General features: G+C 38.4%; 1 protein-coding gene across 1 annotated transcript in view; it reads right to left on the bottom strand.

Moving 5' to 3' along the window:
- Positions 1 to 1,601: 1,601 nt before the first annotated feature.
- Positions 1,602 to 16,902, bottom strand: part of NIPA1 (NIPA magnesium transporter 1) — an 85,366-nt gene continuing 70,065 nt past the window's right edge. Inside the window, exons 4-5 of the mRNA XM_044232190.1 lie at positions 10,352 to 10,512; positions 1,602 to 7,298 (exon numbers count right to left, since the gene is read on the bottom strand). Of these exons, the coding sequence (XP_044088125.1) occupies positions 6,787 to 7,298; positions 10,352 to 10,512 (673 nt within the window). The 3' untranslated portion in view covers positions 1,602 to 6,786. The remainder of the gene's footprint in view (positions 7,299 to 10,351; positions 10,513 to 16,902) is intronic.

The following is a 16,902-nucleotide window of genomic DNA, read 5'->3' as shown; positions in this document are numbered from 1 at the left end:
TTCTTCTCCATCTTCTGTTCCTTCATCTCAGTTATTTCATATGGATTTGTTGTGTTACTTGATTGACATCCCTCCTATCCTGTTTGCCATGGTGCAATTCCAATCCCAACTTTCAAATTTTCTCAGCTAAAATAACTCCTTCCCTTCTCAACTGCTAATACAGATAAAAAATATCTTTTTACTTATTTCTTGACTGTGCCTCAGCTCTCCAACATAAAAAACCTTTATGAAACTACCACATGAGGTTGGAAATACAGTGTACCAGTGTGATTACCATTACAACGAAGTTGTCAATAAATGTCATGCTTCAGGGTCATCAGACAGGCACATGATTTAGCAACAGAGGAACTAGAACATAAGCTCTTTGGAGGGCAGGGAGCATGCCTGATTTTATATAAACCTCAGAACTAGATACAGAGCTACTAGCTACTACTGTTCTTGGCTAGAAGCTAGAACTAACAGTTCCGTGCTAGTAACCAATCAGGGCAGGTCTTTGTGGAATTTGGCACTTATCCATTTCACAACCCGAAAAACCTGTGTGGAAAGAGGTATCCATAGAAACATTTGATGGTTTTTAAAAATGTTTTTTTCCCAATTTCTATATATACTTTGATCAAAATATAAGTTATTAGAAGTGCCTGCCTGGCTCAGCTGATGGTGCATGCAACTCTTGTTTGTGGGGTTTAAGTTGGAGCCCTACATTGGGTGTAGAGATTAAGTAAAAATAAAGTCCATCTTATGGGGTGCCAGGGTGGCTCAATTGGTTAAGCAACTGCCTTCAGCTCATTTATAATCCTGAAGTCCTCGGATCAAGTCCCACATCAGGCTCCCTGCTCAGCAGGGAGTCTCCTTCTCCCTCTAACCCTCCCGTCTCATGCTGTCTCTCTCATTCTCTCTCTCTTTCAAATAAATAAATAAAATATTTTAAAAATAAATACATAAATAAAATCTGCTTTTAAAAGTGTGAGTAATTAAATCCTCCTGGACAGAGCCTCAAAAATACATATTTTTGTTCAAATAAAACTTTTTTCCTTTTTTTATTTGTGGGGGTGCAAAAGGAGAAGAAGTGACAGAATTAAGCAAGCTCCACACCCAGAGTGGAGACTCGATCTCATGACCCTGAGATCCTGACCTGACCCAAAATGAGACTGAGCCACCCAGGCATCCAATATTTTTCCACTTAATAAAGTGACTTACAGGACACTAATAAAGGTTAATAACAAGATTTCCGAAGACCCTTATAGTTTTAAAATATGTTATGATTCTCTAGTTTTCTATGTGCTTAAAATATGATAAAATGTCAGGTTCCATGCTCCCAAACATGTAAAATGCATTAACATGTTAAAATATAGCTGCTTTTCTTTAATACCATCATTTCATTTTATCAGAAGGTAATCACTAGATGATAAATTCCTTCACATATCGTGGATTTTCTCCCTAAGATATTCACAAGTAGACATTTTCTATATCATGATGGGGACCTGGGCTATTTGTTTCTATAAAGAAAATGGGAAACATTTAATTGAGGAATTCATTAGAATGATAGGGAACCTGAGACTGCATGAACATTTCAAGTAGTGGGTAAAAAAAAGTAACGAGTGTTCAGCTAGAAATAAGTTATTTTATTTTAAAACACATACAGGTTAATAAATATTATTGGAAAACTTAATAAATAGCCTTTCATATTTACATAAGGCAATTACAACATGCTGTGACTACTTCTATAAAGCAAAATATAAGCAAGTCTTAGCCATTGACAATGTGTGTATGTATGCTAATTGGAAGCTCCCCTGATACATTTACAGGAAAAAAAAACTTATGCAAACAATCAACATGTTACATTTTTTTTTAAATCTTGTCATCATCTCCTTCACGGTTATATTCCATTTTACAAGAAAGAAATGTTTATTATTTAAAAAGAATGCTACTGAAAAACAGTACCCTTAAATTATTCCAAAGTGCAAGAACACTGACATGGGGGTGGGGGTCAAATTATCATATTTTGACAAATAAAAGAAAGAGTCTGAACTTTTCAACGTGACCTTTTGGCACTAGTGGTTTGGGAGCTCCTGACATTTACCTGGTATCAGGTAGTTCATGGTCAGGGTTGAGTTGCTTGGAAGCAGGAAGTTCAGCATCATTCATTATAAATCTAACACAACAGAATCGATCTGGTTCACAGGTCACTGAATCTTCTGCAGAACATAAACCTATGCAGAATGTCAGAAAATCTCATCACACCAACAGAATGTGATCTTTCAGTGCAGCTTTTTAAAGTCCCTGTTTAATTTCCATATTTTATAATAGAATATAAAAAAACCCTTCCTTTTAAAATAAAAAAAAAGGAAAATTAAAGCTTCATGGAATCGTGCAAACTTTACACCCAGCACTTCCTTTGCTTACTCAGTGCTTGAAGCTGCATGTCAGTAACACAGTCCTGAGCAAACAGGATGCCCAGTGCAAGCTGAGCTTCCACTGTATCACTCCAGAGCAATCCTGCACAGAACACTCTTGTCTGAAGCTATCAACACACGCTGAAAGTGTGAGCACTCTAAAACAGGTGATTTGGAGAACCATCTCACCCCTTTAGAGGTAGAGAAACTGAGGCACAGAAAGGTTAAGTGACTCACCTAGAATTGCACAATTCAAGGAAAAATAGAGAAAAGAACAAATAAATCCTTCTCCCTGGCTCATGCTCTGGGCCCTAGACTATGCTTTTTATCACATTGGGTACATTTGAAATAGATTTATTTACATGATCATTGTTCTACGGAGTATCAATTTTTTACTAGACAACATTTTTTTATGTAACATAAAGTTACATTTTCTTAAAATATAATTCTCTTGTTGCATTTAATAGCATGTGAGAAATGTGTATGAAAATAAACAGGTAGTCATACTGGGCCAAATTCTCATTCTCATTCCTCTAATTCTTAATCTTTTCAAGTATATGAAGGAGGTATAAGAATCTGGCCAGATGTGAAAAATCACCTCAAAGCTAAAGGACAGACCCTTAAAATTCATCACCAGTACAACTGTGAGGTGGAAATGAGGAATACAGAAAACTGAGGTATTTTATATGATAAACTGTTTTATGGTGTGTGACTCGTGTGTAACTAGATCTTTTCTCTTTCCAACTCAGGTTAACAGACCTCCAGCTATGAATACGAGTAAAACATATGAAAACTAACATGGACATGTCCTTGGGAAGAAGGTCGATGCTAAGTTGTTAATGTTACATTTTTGGTCCCTGAGAAGGTGGAACACCAAGATTCCATCTAATCCTGTTTGATGGGTGAACTACTACTTCCTTGGTGTCTCAAACACAGTGAGAAGGACAAATCCTTCAGACCACTGGAACCAATCAGACAGTTGTGAACAGGTCTAAACTAAAGCATTTTTCTCTCTCTGGTTTCCTACTCTGTACAAGAGGCCTAAATCAGGATCAAGTAGGCATCAAAGAAGAGCAATGGGCATGGCTCTGTAAACAATTGGAGCACTTTCTCCCCTCTTCTAGATTAGTTGAGCAGCTTGGAAAAGAGAGGTATCATCTTCCAACAAGAACTACGCAGCTCATCAACATCTTGGTCTCCATGAACCAAAGTGTTTGTCCATACCTGGGAGATCCTGCATCTCAGTGCTTTATAAATGCCTAGGGAACTAGCTTCTAGAACTGAGCACAGTATTTACAAAGAGAGGAGCTGTCAAGGAAGGAGGAGGGGGAGGGGTAATTGCACATGTTAATAGTGTTCTCTTCCATCAGACATGAAACCCAAAGAAAAAGAACAAAACTCAACCTACTACAGCTGGAATGAACTTCTGGAAATAAAACTGAGTATAACTAATTGACTTGAAAATTAGGAAGTGAAAGAATATGTCTTATTGCTGAACCAAAAACAGGAAAGTATATTTCACTAACATTCTAGTATGAAAATATCATAGTGACATTCTTGCTGTATGTGTGGCAAGGAGGAGAATGCCCTTCCTCTTATGAACCTTCTCTACACACATGGAATGGTCCTCCCAAACAGCGAAATGCCCAGGGTGGTCTCAGTGCTAACTCCGAATGAGCAAAACAAGAAAGCAATCTTTTTAAGTATAAAGATTGAGATAAGAAAACAAAGCATTGATTGAACAGTAGAGGAAAGAAATGGCTTATTTAAGTATCTATCCAGAATAAATTTGCAAATTGTGATCAGAAACATAAGATTTTAGAGGAGGCTTGAAAACAAATAGACAGTAGGTATTTTTTTTTCTTACTTTATCAGAGATAAAACCCAAGGAATGTAATAATAATGGAAATGTTTTATATGTATTTACTTTTGGAGAGACCAATGAGACCCATTCCCATTGTAGGCCCTCCCCTAAACTCTCCCTTGAGGCTTTTTTCTTTGCAATTCCAAATTATGGAAATGTGAATTTGTAAAAATAATAATAATTTCAAGTCAAGTTATATGCTCTATGTCAAAATTGAAAATTAGGTCATTAGACTGCTGGTCATGTCAACTATTTGAGGCTAGAGTCACACACTTGAAATACAATCATAAGAACTTTGTTTACTGGAAGGAAAGCTGTGCATCCTACCAAAATAATCTGCTAAAACTAGGAGAGTCTAACTGTTCCAGAACAAGTCACCCTGAAGAAGAGACCCGCTATTACTACTTTCAGATTTTGTTATACTCTAAAAAAATCATAGGGGTAATCATCCAGAAAATATCACCCCTGAATACCCATGGTATAACTGTGAATTAAAATATAATGAGAAACACTAATAAATGAATTTAAACTAATCTTCACCTGCAAATTATAACAAAATAAATAAGATAATTTCTATAAAACACATGTACTTTCTCAGTATACTTGTGTTATCACATGTATTCTTTTAATATCTCAAACTCCTTATCTAGGAAACTATTTTCATGCCTAAAAGTATACTGATACAACTACATGACATTTTCCAAAGTTCAGTTCAATAAATTAAGGCTTGCATTCCTAAAAATACCACGTAATAAAAAAACCTTCAAGAGCTGATAAAAAGAGTGAGGGACTTTTGAATATTTATTAACTATCAGTGAATATAAGATGTAAAAAATTTTAAAACAATTTTGTTGCTGCTCTCAGTTCATTCAGCCCTGACAACCCACAATCATCAGATTTACTTTTAATTCATAAAGGTGTTCTTCACTTTATGTTAAATTATCCTCATTTCATTTAGCTTTTTCGTTCAACACTCTGGGGAACAATTTCTTTGGTCTTTAGAAATGTTCTTTTAGCCTGAAAATAATATTTTTTTCCCTTAGTAACTTCAATTGGGTATTATTAAATTTGATATTCCAGTTCTCCAACTCTACCTTACCCAATCCCATCTTCCAACTTGACACAGTTCCCTATTTAGATAAAACACTGCACATGAAGTACATTATATCTTAATGAAATAATTTGCATCACTTTGTGCTTTGCTCCCATTTAATATACATACAAGGTTACTATAAACAGATGAATGATCTGTTTGATCTGAATACTGGCATAGTTAGTGGCTATTTTGCATTTCAGAAGCTTAATGAGAGGTTGGGTGATGAACTGTAGAATGCTCTGCCATCTCAAACAACAGGGAGATAGATATGTTAATTGTTTTCATTTTTGATAGAAATTCTTTTGAAAATTTACTATATGTGTTCCAATTTGCAGAAATTAGACTGAGCTTCACTGTGTCCTTTAATCTGTTCCTGTATTATAGGGAACTTGATATATATGCTATTAAACAGTTACTCTCTCATCTAACAGTGTTATTATCAAGTTAAATAATTTATTTCTTCTGAATGGCCACTGAAAGAGAACATGGATATATGTGATACTGGGTCCCAGGTGCATAGACCGAATGCAAATAAAATCTTATGCTATTTAAGTCAATTGTCTTTAATTGGATAATAACTACATGCTAAAAGGATCAATTTGCTCTTACGTGTCTTTCGCCTTGACTTTCTTCCAACAAATGAATATATTGTTATTTCTAAATGCTTTACATATTTATATTTGGATTAGTGAAATATTAAAGTATAATCAAAGAGTTATTCTAATCTAAGAGAACATACACATAGTAATCAAATTAAGTGAAGAGTTCAAGTGATAAAGGCACTGAAATTGACTTGAGCTATTGAAAGTCATCCTGTGAATGGAACTCTGTATCATGTTCATGTATTCTCTCTCTATTTTCAATTAAAATGTCTTGGAGTCTGGAGTGGGAGAGTCAGCTCATTAGAGGATTAAAAAAAATTAAATGTATATACTTCTCATTTGGATGAGGTACCTGAATGTTATACATGCTTAATGCAAAATAACACAACTACGGACACATTTACTGTATAGTCATAGTCATACTTCAAGACAACAACTTCTCCCATTTCCAAAGTAATCTTCTAAATAAGAATATCTACTCCCTGCAAAGACTAATCAGAAAGAGCCCAACTTTATTTTCTATTAAATAATGTTAAAATATTTTAAAAGGAAAGGGTATTCATGAAAGCTTCCAGGTTAATGGCAATGAACATGAGATTCCTCTCATCAGAGAGAGATGATGCCCAGGCAACCATTTAGCAACTTCAGACTGCAAAGGGCTGGGCCCCCGCCCTGGTGCTGAGTGATGCTCCCCACTGTCCATCAAACCACCCATTAACATGCAAGCAACTTTAATACCATTGATTAGGGTCTCTTCCACTTCACATCAAATGAGAGCCAGAAACCACATTCATTTCCTATTCCTTGAGCCACCCAAACCCCTGTTGCATCCTAGTCTGTTTTCATATTAGATTTGTTCATCTCCCCAAGGTTGAAATTGAACTCCTTGAACACCTGTATAAGGACAATCCCAACAGAGACAGTGGTAAACCCACAGGCCATACCCAAGAAGTCCACCAGGCCCACGTTGCTCCATTCCCGAAAGAGGATGGCCGAGGCTAGCAGGACAAGGGTGGTGAACACGACGTAGTAGATGGCCCCAAACACAGAGGAGTCGAAGCACTCAAGCGCCTTGTTGATGTACCTGAACTGGACGATGATGCTGCAACCGAGCACAGCCAGAAGCACCAGGCACAGGCAGAGGGCCCGCTGACTGGATGGGTTGTTGTGGAAGATGTCTTGGGCCGCCAGCCCGATGCCCTTGGTGGAAGGCACGGTGAAACTCCCTAGCAAGGAGCAGATACTGATGTAGACCATGATGTTGGTGGGCCCATGGGCTGGTGCAATCCAAAAGATGAGCAGCAGCAGCATAAGCAGCACAATGCACAGATAGCCCACAAACACTGGAAAACAGATGATTGTACTTTAGAGTCAATTCAAAAAACCTAGGCAGACGGTGCTCCAGTGTGTGTGGCCACAGTGGGAGGTTTCTTAAGGAACATGTGAAAAAACTGTAGGAGTATCTGTGGCTGTTGCAGTGATCAAAGGCTACATATAGTAGATAAAGGCCATGGAGCCTAGGATATGGAGATAGTTTCACACAATCAAAAATCATCCCATTCTCCTCACAACTTCTGATTGTCTCCTTGGACTTGTAAGTGAAAAATATGCTTAAAATTACCACAGCCTAGGGGCACCTGGGTGGCTCAGTGGGTTAAGCCTCTGCCTTCAGCTCAGGTCATGATCTCAGGGTCCTGGGATCGAGGCCCGCATCGAGCTCTCTGCTCAGCAGGGAGCCTGCTTCCCCCTCTCTCTCTGCCTCCCTCTCTGCCTACTTGTGATTTCTGTCAAATAAATAAATAAAATATTTTTTTTAAATTGCCACAGTCTAGGACCCAGTTTATGTATAAAATAAAATAATTTTTGCATATATCTAATAAGCACTGCATTTTTCAGAACTTCATCAAGAGTTATTCTCCATTTCAGAGGATTCCACTGCTGATGGCAATATCCGCTGAGTGTTTTAATTAATAGCATGACACCCCCTATGTGTCTGTATTTGTAGCTGCCAGGGTGTCAGCAACTCCACACACATGGCATGGGGTCTGCTGGCTTTAGTATGTCTTCTATAGTCATACCTGAGCATTGTTTTATTATAAAGTACCAACCTGCAATTTCCCCTTCATATTAGTTACGGCATCATATTGAAAATCTGCTTTGAAATTACATGAACAAAGAGGTTGTAATTTCCACTTCAATCTGAGATTGTAAAGGAGGTACTAGGAGCTGGACCTGACAGGGATAGGAAGAGCATGGCCATGCACCACACAGGCTGTGGGAGTCCCCTATCAAACAAAGGTAAGAAAAAGGAACTATGGAGTTCTGTTCTGGGGGAGGATCCAGGAAAATGACCTTAAAATATCTTCTCAGGCAATTATTTGACAAAAAATTCATTCTGGGGGTGCCTGGATGGCTCAGTTGGTTAAGTGACTGCCTTCGGCTCAGATCATGATTTCAGGGTCCTGGGATCGAGCCCCATGTCGGTCTCCCTGCTCAGTGGAGAGAGCCTGCTTCTCTCTCTCCCTCTGCCTGCTGCTCTACTTAGATGTGCGCGCTCTCTCTCTCTCTGTCAAATAGATAAATAAAATCTTTTTTTAAAAAAAATTAATTCTGGTTTTCCACCCTTAGAAAAAAATTTTTAAAAACTAGAAACCTTGGGTGCCTGGGTGGCTCAGTGGGCTGAGCCTCTGCCTTCAGCTCAAGTCATGATCTCAGGGTCCTGGGATCGAGACCCGCATCGGGCTCTCTGCTCAGCAGGGAGCCTGCTTCCCCCACCCCTTCTGCCTGCCTCTCTGCCTACTTGTGATCTCTCTCTTTGTGTCAAATAAATAAATAAAATCTTTAAAAAATATATATTTAAAAATAATTTTAAAAACTAGAAACCTCTTTAACTTAATACATTAAGTGGATAAGATAATATCAATTTATATTCCAGGTTAAAACAAAGTTATTCATGTTAAAAACAAAAATCCTTTTACTGGCATTGTATCTTCACATCAAATTGTTATGGTAGTATTCAAATTAGACTTTTTTTTTAAAAAGTTAGGACCTGAATATACTGGTAACATCCAGATTTATCAAAAAGTAAGAGGCCGTTGGGCACCTGGGTGGCCCAGTCTGTTAAGCATCTGATTCTGTTTCAGCTCAGGTCATGATCTCAGGGTTGTGAGATCAAGCCTGGAGTCAGGCTCCAGGCTCAGAGAAATATCTGCTTGAGATTCTCTCTCCTTCTCCCTCTGCAGCCCCCACTCAAAGAAAACAAAACAAAACAAGATACATCGTTCTGAAAATTACATAAAGTAAATTCGGCAGGACATCCATATCCAGTTTTCTGATTTTTTTTCATGTATTTGTACTCTCATTTCTCACAGTTTTGGAAATATTTTGGCTTTTATAGGATGAAGTAAATAAAATAATACTAAATATTTACAGATCATAGAAAAATAGCCTTGGCTAATTTCATTATGAAATTTTTATTATTTTAAAGAAATTTTATATTTTATAGAAATTTCTGCTGCAAACTCAGTCATGGCCAGTTGAGAGATGTAAAAGAATGGTCATATTTTTTGTGGCTAGAGATGTCTGGATTTGGGATATTCGTGTGGATGCAGTTTTGTGCTGGTACCTGTCTAAAACTGTTGGTAAACAACATTAAGATGGTCTACTGGGAATAATTTAAAAGAATCTATACTTTAGGCTGGTATAATTTTGTAGACTGTTGCTTTTTTTTATATAGCATTTGTCAAGAAATATATAGTATGTCAAAAAAAAACAGAGAGATTTCTATGGGATATCTAAAGATAAATCAAACTGGCTCTCAGCTCCAAGTGCAGAGGCTTGGACACAAAGTGGACCTGAAAGGAACATGACCCAACCAGACCCCAGAAGGAATAACACCAAGAAACAGTGATAGCAGGAATGCAAGAAAGAGGTAGGGTAGGAAAACTGGGAAGTGGGGAGAAGTGGGAGGCTGTAGGGGGAGATATGCGGGGAATGTGAGTCATGGGAGGTAGGGGAATGGGAAGGCCACGGTAAACAGGAGTTGGGTGGGAGTGGAAGGGAGGCTGGAATGGATGAGACTGTTGTGGAGGGGGCCAGATGATGCAGTGACCCGCACCAGGCCTCCAAGGTCCAGAAGAAAGCAGAAGAGGTCCTGAACATCGTGTAGTGCATATGCAAGATCTGGAACACAGGGACCACCAGGCCTATTCCCATACCTGGGGCAGCAGGAGTGAGGGATGCTATAGCCTGCAGGACACAGCTGAGGGCCACTCATAGGCAAAGTCAAACAGAGGGTCTAGGAGAACAGACCATAGGTAAGTCAATTCCAGCCTATGCCTGGAAGGATCATACTGACAAGCAGGTTCTCTTGGCAGTATTGCTACAAAGGAGTTACCTGGATTAGTCAGCTTCTCTTCCAGTTCAGCCTGAGTAGTGACACTCTCGGATTTTGGGGAGTGGATAATCAGCACAACAGAACCTGCACAGCTTAGCAGACACCCCAACTTGCCCAAGATGTTGAGCTTCTCCTTCAGAAGATAAGAAGCTAAAATGGACCTTTGTTTAAAAAAAGAGAAAAATCTTTAAAATGTAAACCATATATTTGACCTGTATCTACTAATTATACATATTTTGGAAAAGCTGTGTTTTCTTGATAGTCATATTTGTTTTTAATTCAGTTTTTAAGAGTAGAAAACATTAGAAATTTATTGAAATTTTACTTAAACATGAAGGATTTTCATACCAATTCCATGCAGTCAGTATATAGTTAATGACTCTTAACCCATACTGCTATATATTTCAGTAAATATGAAATATACCAGAATAGGAAAGTAAATTTATCATTCATAAAAATGAAGTTTTATTATTAAATAAAAATACTGTTTCTTTATTTTTTTATTAACATATAATGTATTACTTGTTTCAGGGGTACAGGTCTGTGATTCATCAGTCTTACACAATTCACAGCATTCACCATACCACATAACCTCCTCAATGTCCATCACCCAGCCACCCCATTCCTTGCACTCCCCTTCCCTTCAGCAACCCTCAGTTTGTTTCCTGACATTAAGAGTGTCTTAAGGTTTGTCTCCCTCTCTGGTTTTGTCTTGTTTCATTTTTCCTTCCCTTCTCCTATGATCCGATCTCTTGTTTCTCAAATTCCTCAAATCAGTGAGAATCATATAATGGTAATTCTCTAATTGACTTACTTCTCATAGCAAAATACCCTCTAGTTCCATCAATGCCATTGCAAATAGCAAGATTTCGGGGTTCTGATGGCTGCATAGTATTCCATTGTATATATATATACCACACCTTCTCTATCCATACACCTGCTAATGGACATCAAGGCTCTTTCCATAGTTTGGCTATTGCGGACATTGCTGCTATAAACATTGGGGTGCATGTGCCCCTTCAGGTCACTACATTTGTATCTTTAGGGTAGTGTGACTGCTGGGTCTTAGGGTAGCAACTTTTTGAGGGCCCTCCATACTGTTTCCCAGAGTGGCTACACCAGCTTGCATTCCCACCAATGGTGTAGAAGAGTTCCCCTTTCTCCGCATCCTTGCCAACACCTGTCATTTCCCGACTTGTTAATTTTAGCCATTCTGACTGGTGTGAGGTGGTATGTCAATATAGTCTTGATTTCTTCTTCCCAGATGCTGAGGGATACTGAGCACTTTTTCATGTGTTTGTTGGCCATTTGGATGTCTTCTTTGCCGAAATGTCTGTTCATGTCTTCTGCCCATTTCTTGATGGAATTATTTGTTCTTTGGGTATTCAGTTTGATAAGTTCTTTATAGATTTTGGATACCAGCCCTTTATCTGATATGTCATTTGCAAATATCTTCTCCCATCCTGTCAGTTGTCTATTGGTTTTGTTTTCCTTTGCCGTGAAAAAGAGTTTTATCTTGATGAAGTCCCAATAGTTCACTTTTGCCCTTGCTTCCCTTGCCTTTGGCAATGTGTCCAGGAAGAAGTTGCTGCAGCTTAGGTTGTTGCCTGTGTTCTGCTCAAGGATTTTGATGGACTCCTGTCTCACACTGAGGTCTTTCATTCACTTTGAGTCTATTTTTGCATGTGGTGTAAGGAAATTCCCCAGTTTCGTTCTTCTGCAAGTGGCTGTCCAATTTTCCCAGCACCATTTGTTGAAGAGACTGTCTTTTTTTCATTGGACATTCTTTCCTGCCTGTCGAAGATTAGTTGACCATAGAGCTAAGGATCCATTTCTGGGCTCTCTAGTCTGTTCCATTGACCTATGTGTTTGTTTTCAAGCCAGTACCAAACTGTCTTGATGATGACAGCTTTGTAATATAGCTTGAAGTCTGGAATTGTGATTCCGCCAGCTTTGGTTTTCTTTTTCAAAATTCCTCTGGCTAGGTGGCGGCTTTTCTGGTTCTATATAAATTTAGGATTATTTGTGAAATTTCTTTGAAAAAAGTTGATGGTATTTTGATAGGGATTGCCTTAAATGTGTAGACTGCTCTAGGTAGTACAGACATTTTCACAATATTTGTTCTTTCAACCCATGAGCTTGGAACATTTTTCCATTTCTTTGTTTCTTCCTCAAATTCTTTCATGAGTATTCTATAGCTTTTTGAGTATAGATTCGTTCCCTCGTTGGTTAGATTTATTTCTAGGTATTATAGTTTTGGGTGCAACTGTAAATGGGATCGACTCCTTAATTTCTCTGTCTTCTATCTTGTTGTAGGTATATAAAAATGCAACTGATTTTTGTGTATTGATATTGTATATTGACACTTTACTGAATTCCTGTATGAGTTCTAGCAGTTTTGGGATAGGGTCTTCTGGGTTTTCCACATAAAGGATATGTCATCTGCAAAGAGTGAGAGTTTGACTTCTTCTTTGCCGATACAGATGCCTTTTATTTCTTTTTATTGCCTGGTTGCTGAGGCTAGGACTTCTAGTCCTATGTTGAACAGTAGTGGTGATAGTAGACATCCCTGTGTTTCTGACCTTAGGGAAAAAGCTCTCAGTTTTTTTCCCCATTGAGAATGATATTTGCTGTGAGTTTTTCATAAATGGCTTTTATGATATTGAGGTATGTACCCTCCATCACTACACTGTGAAGAGTTTTAATCAAGAAAGGATGCTGTATTTTGTCAAATGCTTTTTTGCATCTACTGAGACTATCATAAATTCTTGTTCTTTCTGGGACGCCTGGGTGGCTCAGTTGGTTAAGCAGCTGCCTTTGGCTCGGGTCATGATCCCGGCGTCCTGGGATCGAGTCCCACATCGGGCTCCTTGCTCGGCAGGGATCCTGCTTCTCCTTCTGCCTCTGCCTGCCTCTCTGTCTGCATGTGCTCGCTCTCTCTCCCTCTCTCTCTGACAAATAAATAAATAAAATCTTTTAAAAAATTCTTTTATTAATGTATTGTATGACATAGATTGTTTTGCGGATGTTGAGCCAACTTTGCAGATCTTGAACCAAGCCTGCAACCCAGAATAAATCCCACAACCTTTTAATGTACTGTTGTATCCTATTGGCTAGTATTTTGGTGAGAATTTTTGCATCCATATTCATCAGGGATATTAGTATATACGGGTATTAGTATACAGGGATATTATGTAATTCTCCTTTTTGATGGGGTCTTTGTCTGGTTTTGGGATCAAGGTACTCCTGGCCTCATAAAATGAGTTTAGGAGCTTTCCTTCCATTTCTGCTTTCTATTTTAGAAGAGTTTCAGGAAAATAGGTATTAATTCTTTAAATGTTTGGTAGAATTTCACTGGGAAGCCATCTAGCCCTGAGCATTTTGTTGGGAGACTTTTGATTACTGCTTCAATTTCCTTGCTGGTTATAGGTCTGTTCAGGTTTTCTACTTCTTCCTGGTTCAGTTTTGGTAGTTTATATGTCTCTAGGAATGCATCCATTTCTACTAATTTCTTCTAATTTGCTGGTGTATACTTGTCTATAACATGTTCTTATAATTGTTTTTATTTCCTTGGTGTTGGTTGTGATCTCTTCTCTTTCATTCATGAGTTTATTACTTTAGGTCCTTTCTCTTCTCTTTTTGATAAATCTGGCTATGGGTTTATCAATCTTATTAATGTTAGGGTCCGTAATCAAAGGAGCAAGACTGATACAAAGCGAAGGTCAAGCAAAGCTTTATTTCGCACCAAGCATCGAGAATCAAACTGACCGATAGGGCATCTCTTGCAAAGAGGTGACCCCTCCCAGCCTCACAAACCAACTTTTATAGAGGTAGTTTAGCCAGGCTATACACAGGTGGCCAATGAGATTGCAATACACAGAGAAAACTACACAGTCATGCTAAGTCTGCCACACACAGAAAAAAACTTCTAGGTAACACACGGGTGGCCAACTGAATTTCAATTTACCCTAGTAGATATATGCGTGCCCAACTGATTGGACGTCTTCACCTGGCCTGACCGGCCCCTGTATCTAGGCTTTGCAAGTAAGTTTCTCTGGGAAGGGCGGGGTTAATCTAAATTTACTGCATAGGGTCAATCAGTTCACTACATAAACACAAAATGACTCCCTCTGGCCAACCAGGCCCTTACAATTAATTCTTTCAAAGAACAAGCTCCTGGTTTTGTCGATCTGTCCTATTGTTCTTTTGGTTTCTATTGAATTTATTTCTGCTCCAATCTATAATATTTCTCTTCTCCTGCTGAGCTTAGGCTTTATTTGCTATTCTTTCCCCAACTCCTTTCAGTGTAGGGTTAGGTTGTGTATCTGAGACCTTTCTTGTCTCTTGAGAAAGCCTTTTATTACTATGTACTTCCCTCTTAGGACTGCTATTCCTGCAGCCCAAAGATTTTGGACAGTTTAGTTTTCGTTTTCATTTGTTTCCATGAATTATTTCAAATCTTCTTTAATTTCCTGGTTGACCCATTCATTCTTTAGTAGGATGCTCTTTAGCCTCCGTGTATTTGAGTAACTTCCAATTTTCCTCTTGTGACTGAGTTCTAGTTTCGAAGCATTGTGGTCTAAAAATATTCAGGGAATGATCCCAGTCTTTTGGTACCAGTTGAGACTTGAATTGTGACCCAGGATGTGATCTATTCTGGAGAATGTCCATGTGCACTAGAGAAGAATGTGTATTCTGTTGCTTTGGAATGGAATGTTCTATGTCTGTAATGACCATCTGCTCCACTGTGTTATCTATTTACTTATTTTAAAACATTTTATTTATTTATTTGACAGACAGAGATCACAAGTAGGCAGAGAGGCAGGCAGAGAGAGAGGAGGAAGCAGGCCCCCTGCTGAGCAGAGAGCCCGATGTGGGGCCCGATCCCAGGACCCTGGGATCATGTCCTGGGCCGAAGGCAGAGGCTTTAACCCACTGAGCCACCCAGGGGCCCCCCACTGTGTTATTTAAAGCCTTTATTTCCTTGTTGATGTTTTGCTTAGAAGATCTGTCCATTCAGGGAGGGGAGTGTTAAAGTCCCCTACTATTATCATATTACTGTCGATGTTTTTCTTTGCTTTTGTTATTAATTGGCTTATATAATTAGCTGTCCTAGTGTTAGGAGCATAGATATTTAAAATTGTTAGACCTTCTTTTTTTTTTTTTAAAGATTTTATTTATTTATTTGACAGAGAGAGATCACAAGTAGGCAGAGAGGCAGGCAGAGAGAGAGGAGGAAGCAGGCTCCCTGCTGAGCAGAGAGCCCAATGCGGGACTCGATCCCAGGACCCTGAGATCATGACCTGAGCCGAAGGCAGTGGCTTAACCCACTGAGCCACCCAGGCGCCCCAAATTGTTAGACCTTCTTGTTGGACACTCCCTTTAAGTATGTTATAGTGTCCTTCCTCATCTCTTATTATAGTTTTTGGCTTAAAATCTAATTTGTCTGATATAAGGATTGCCACGTCAGCTTTCTTTTGATGTCCATTAGCATGGTAATTTGTTTTCCACCCCCTCACTTTAAATCTGAAAGTGTCTTTGGGTCTAAAATGAGTCTCCTGCACACAGCATACCGATGGGTCTTGTTTTTTTGTTTTTTTTTTAATCGAATCTGATACCCTGTGTCTTATGACTAGGGCATTTTAGCCCACTTACATTCAGGGTAACTATTGAAAGATATGGATTTAGTGCCATTGTATTGTTTGTAAGGTGACTGTTACTGTATATTGTCTCTGTTCTTTCCTGGTCTTTGTTACTTTTAGGCTCTTTCCTTAGAGGGCCCCTTTCAATATTTCCTGTAGGGCTGGTTTGGTGTTTGCAAATTCTTTCGTTTTTGTTTGTCCTGCTTTTTATTTATTAAATTTATTTATTAAAGCTTTTTATTTCTCCTATTTTCAGCAACAGGCTAGCTGGATATAGTATTCTTGGCTGCATATTTTTCTCATTTAGTGGTCTGATTATATCATGACAGTCCCTTCCAGCCTGCCAGATCTCTGTTAATAAGTCTGCTGTCAATCTAATATTTCTACCATTGTAGGTTACAGACCTCTTGTCCCAAGCTACTTTCCAGATTTTCTCTTTGTCTCTGAAGATTGTAAATTTTACTGTTATATGACAGGGTGATGACCTATTTTTATTGATTTTGATGGGGGTTCTCTGTGCCTCCTGGATTTTGATGCCTATTTACTTCCCCCAGTTAGGGATGTTTTCCACTATAATTTGGTCCAATATATCTTCTGCCCCTCTCTCTCTTTCTTATTCTGGGATCCCAATTATTCTAATATTGTTTCATCTTAGGGTATCACTTATCTCTCAAATTCTACCCTCATGATCCAGTAGTTGTCTTTCTCTTTCTCAGCTTCTTTATTCTCCATCATTTGGTCTTTCTGTATCACTAATTCTTTCTTCTACCTCATTTATCCAAGCAGTGAGAGCCTCCATTTTTTATTGCACCTCATAAATAGATTTTTTTTATTTCAACTTGGTTAGATTTAAGTTATTTTGTTTCTCCAGAAAGGAATTTTATTTCTCCAGAAAAGGATTCTCTATTT

The sequence above is a fragment of the Neovison vison genome, chromosome 13 (genome assembly GCF_020171115.1).
Source record: "Neovison vison isolate M4711 chromosome 13, ASM_NN_V1, whole genome shotgun sequence".
Taxonomy (NCBI): domain Eukaryota; kingdom Metazoa; phylum Chordata; class Mammalia; order Carnivora; family Mustelidae; genus Neogale; species Neogale vison.
The sequence above is the reverse complement of the archived record's forward strand: the minus strand, read 5'-3'. Positions and strand labels throughout refer to the sequence as shown.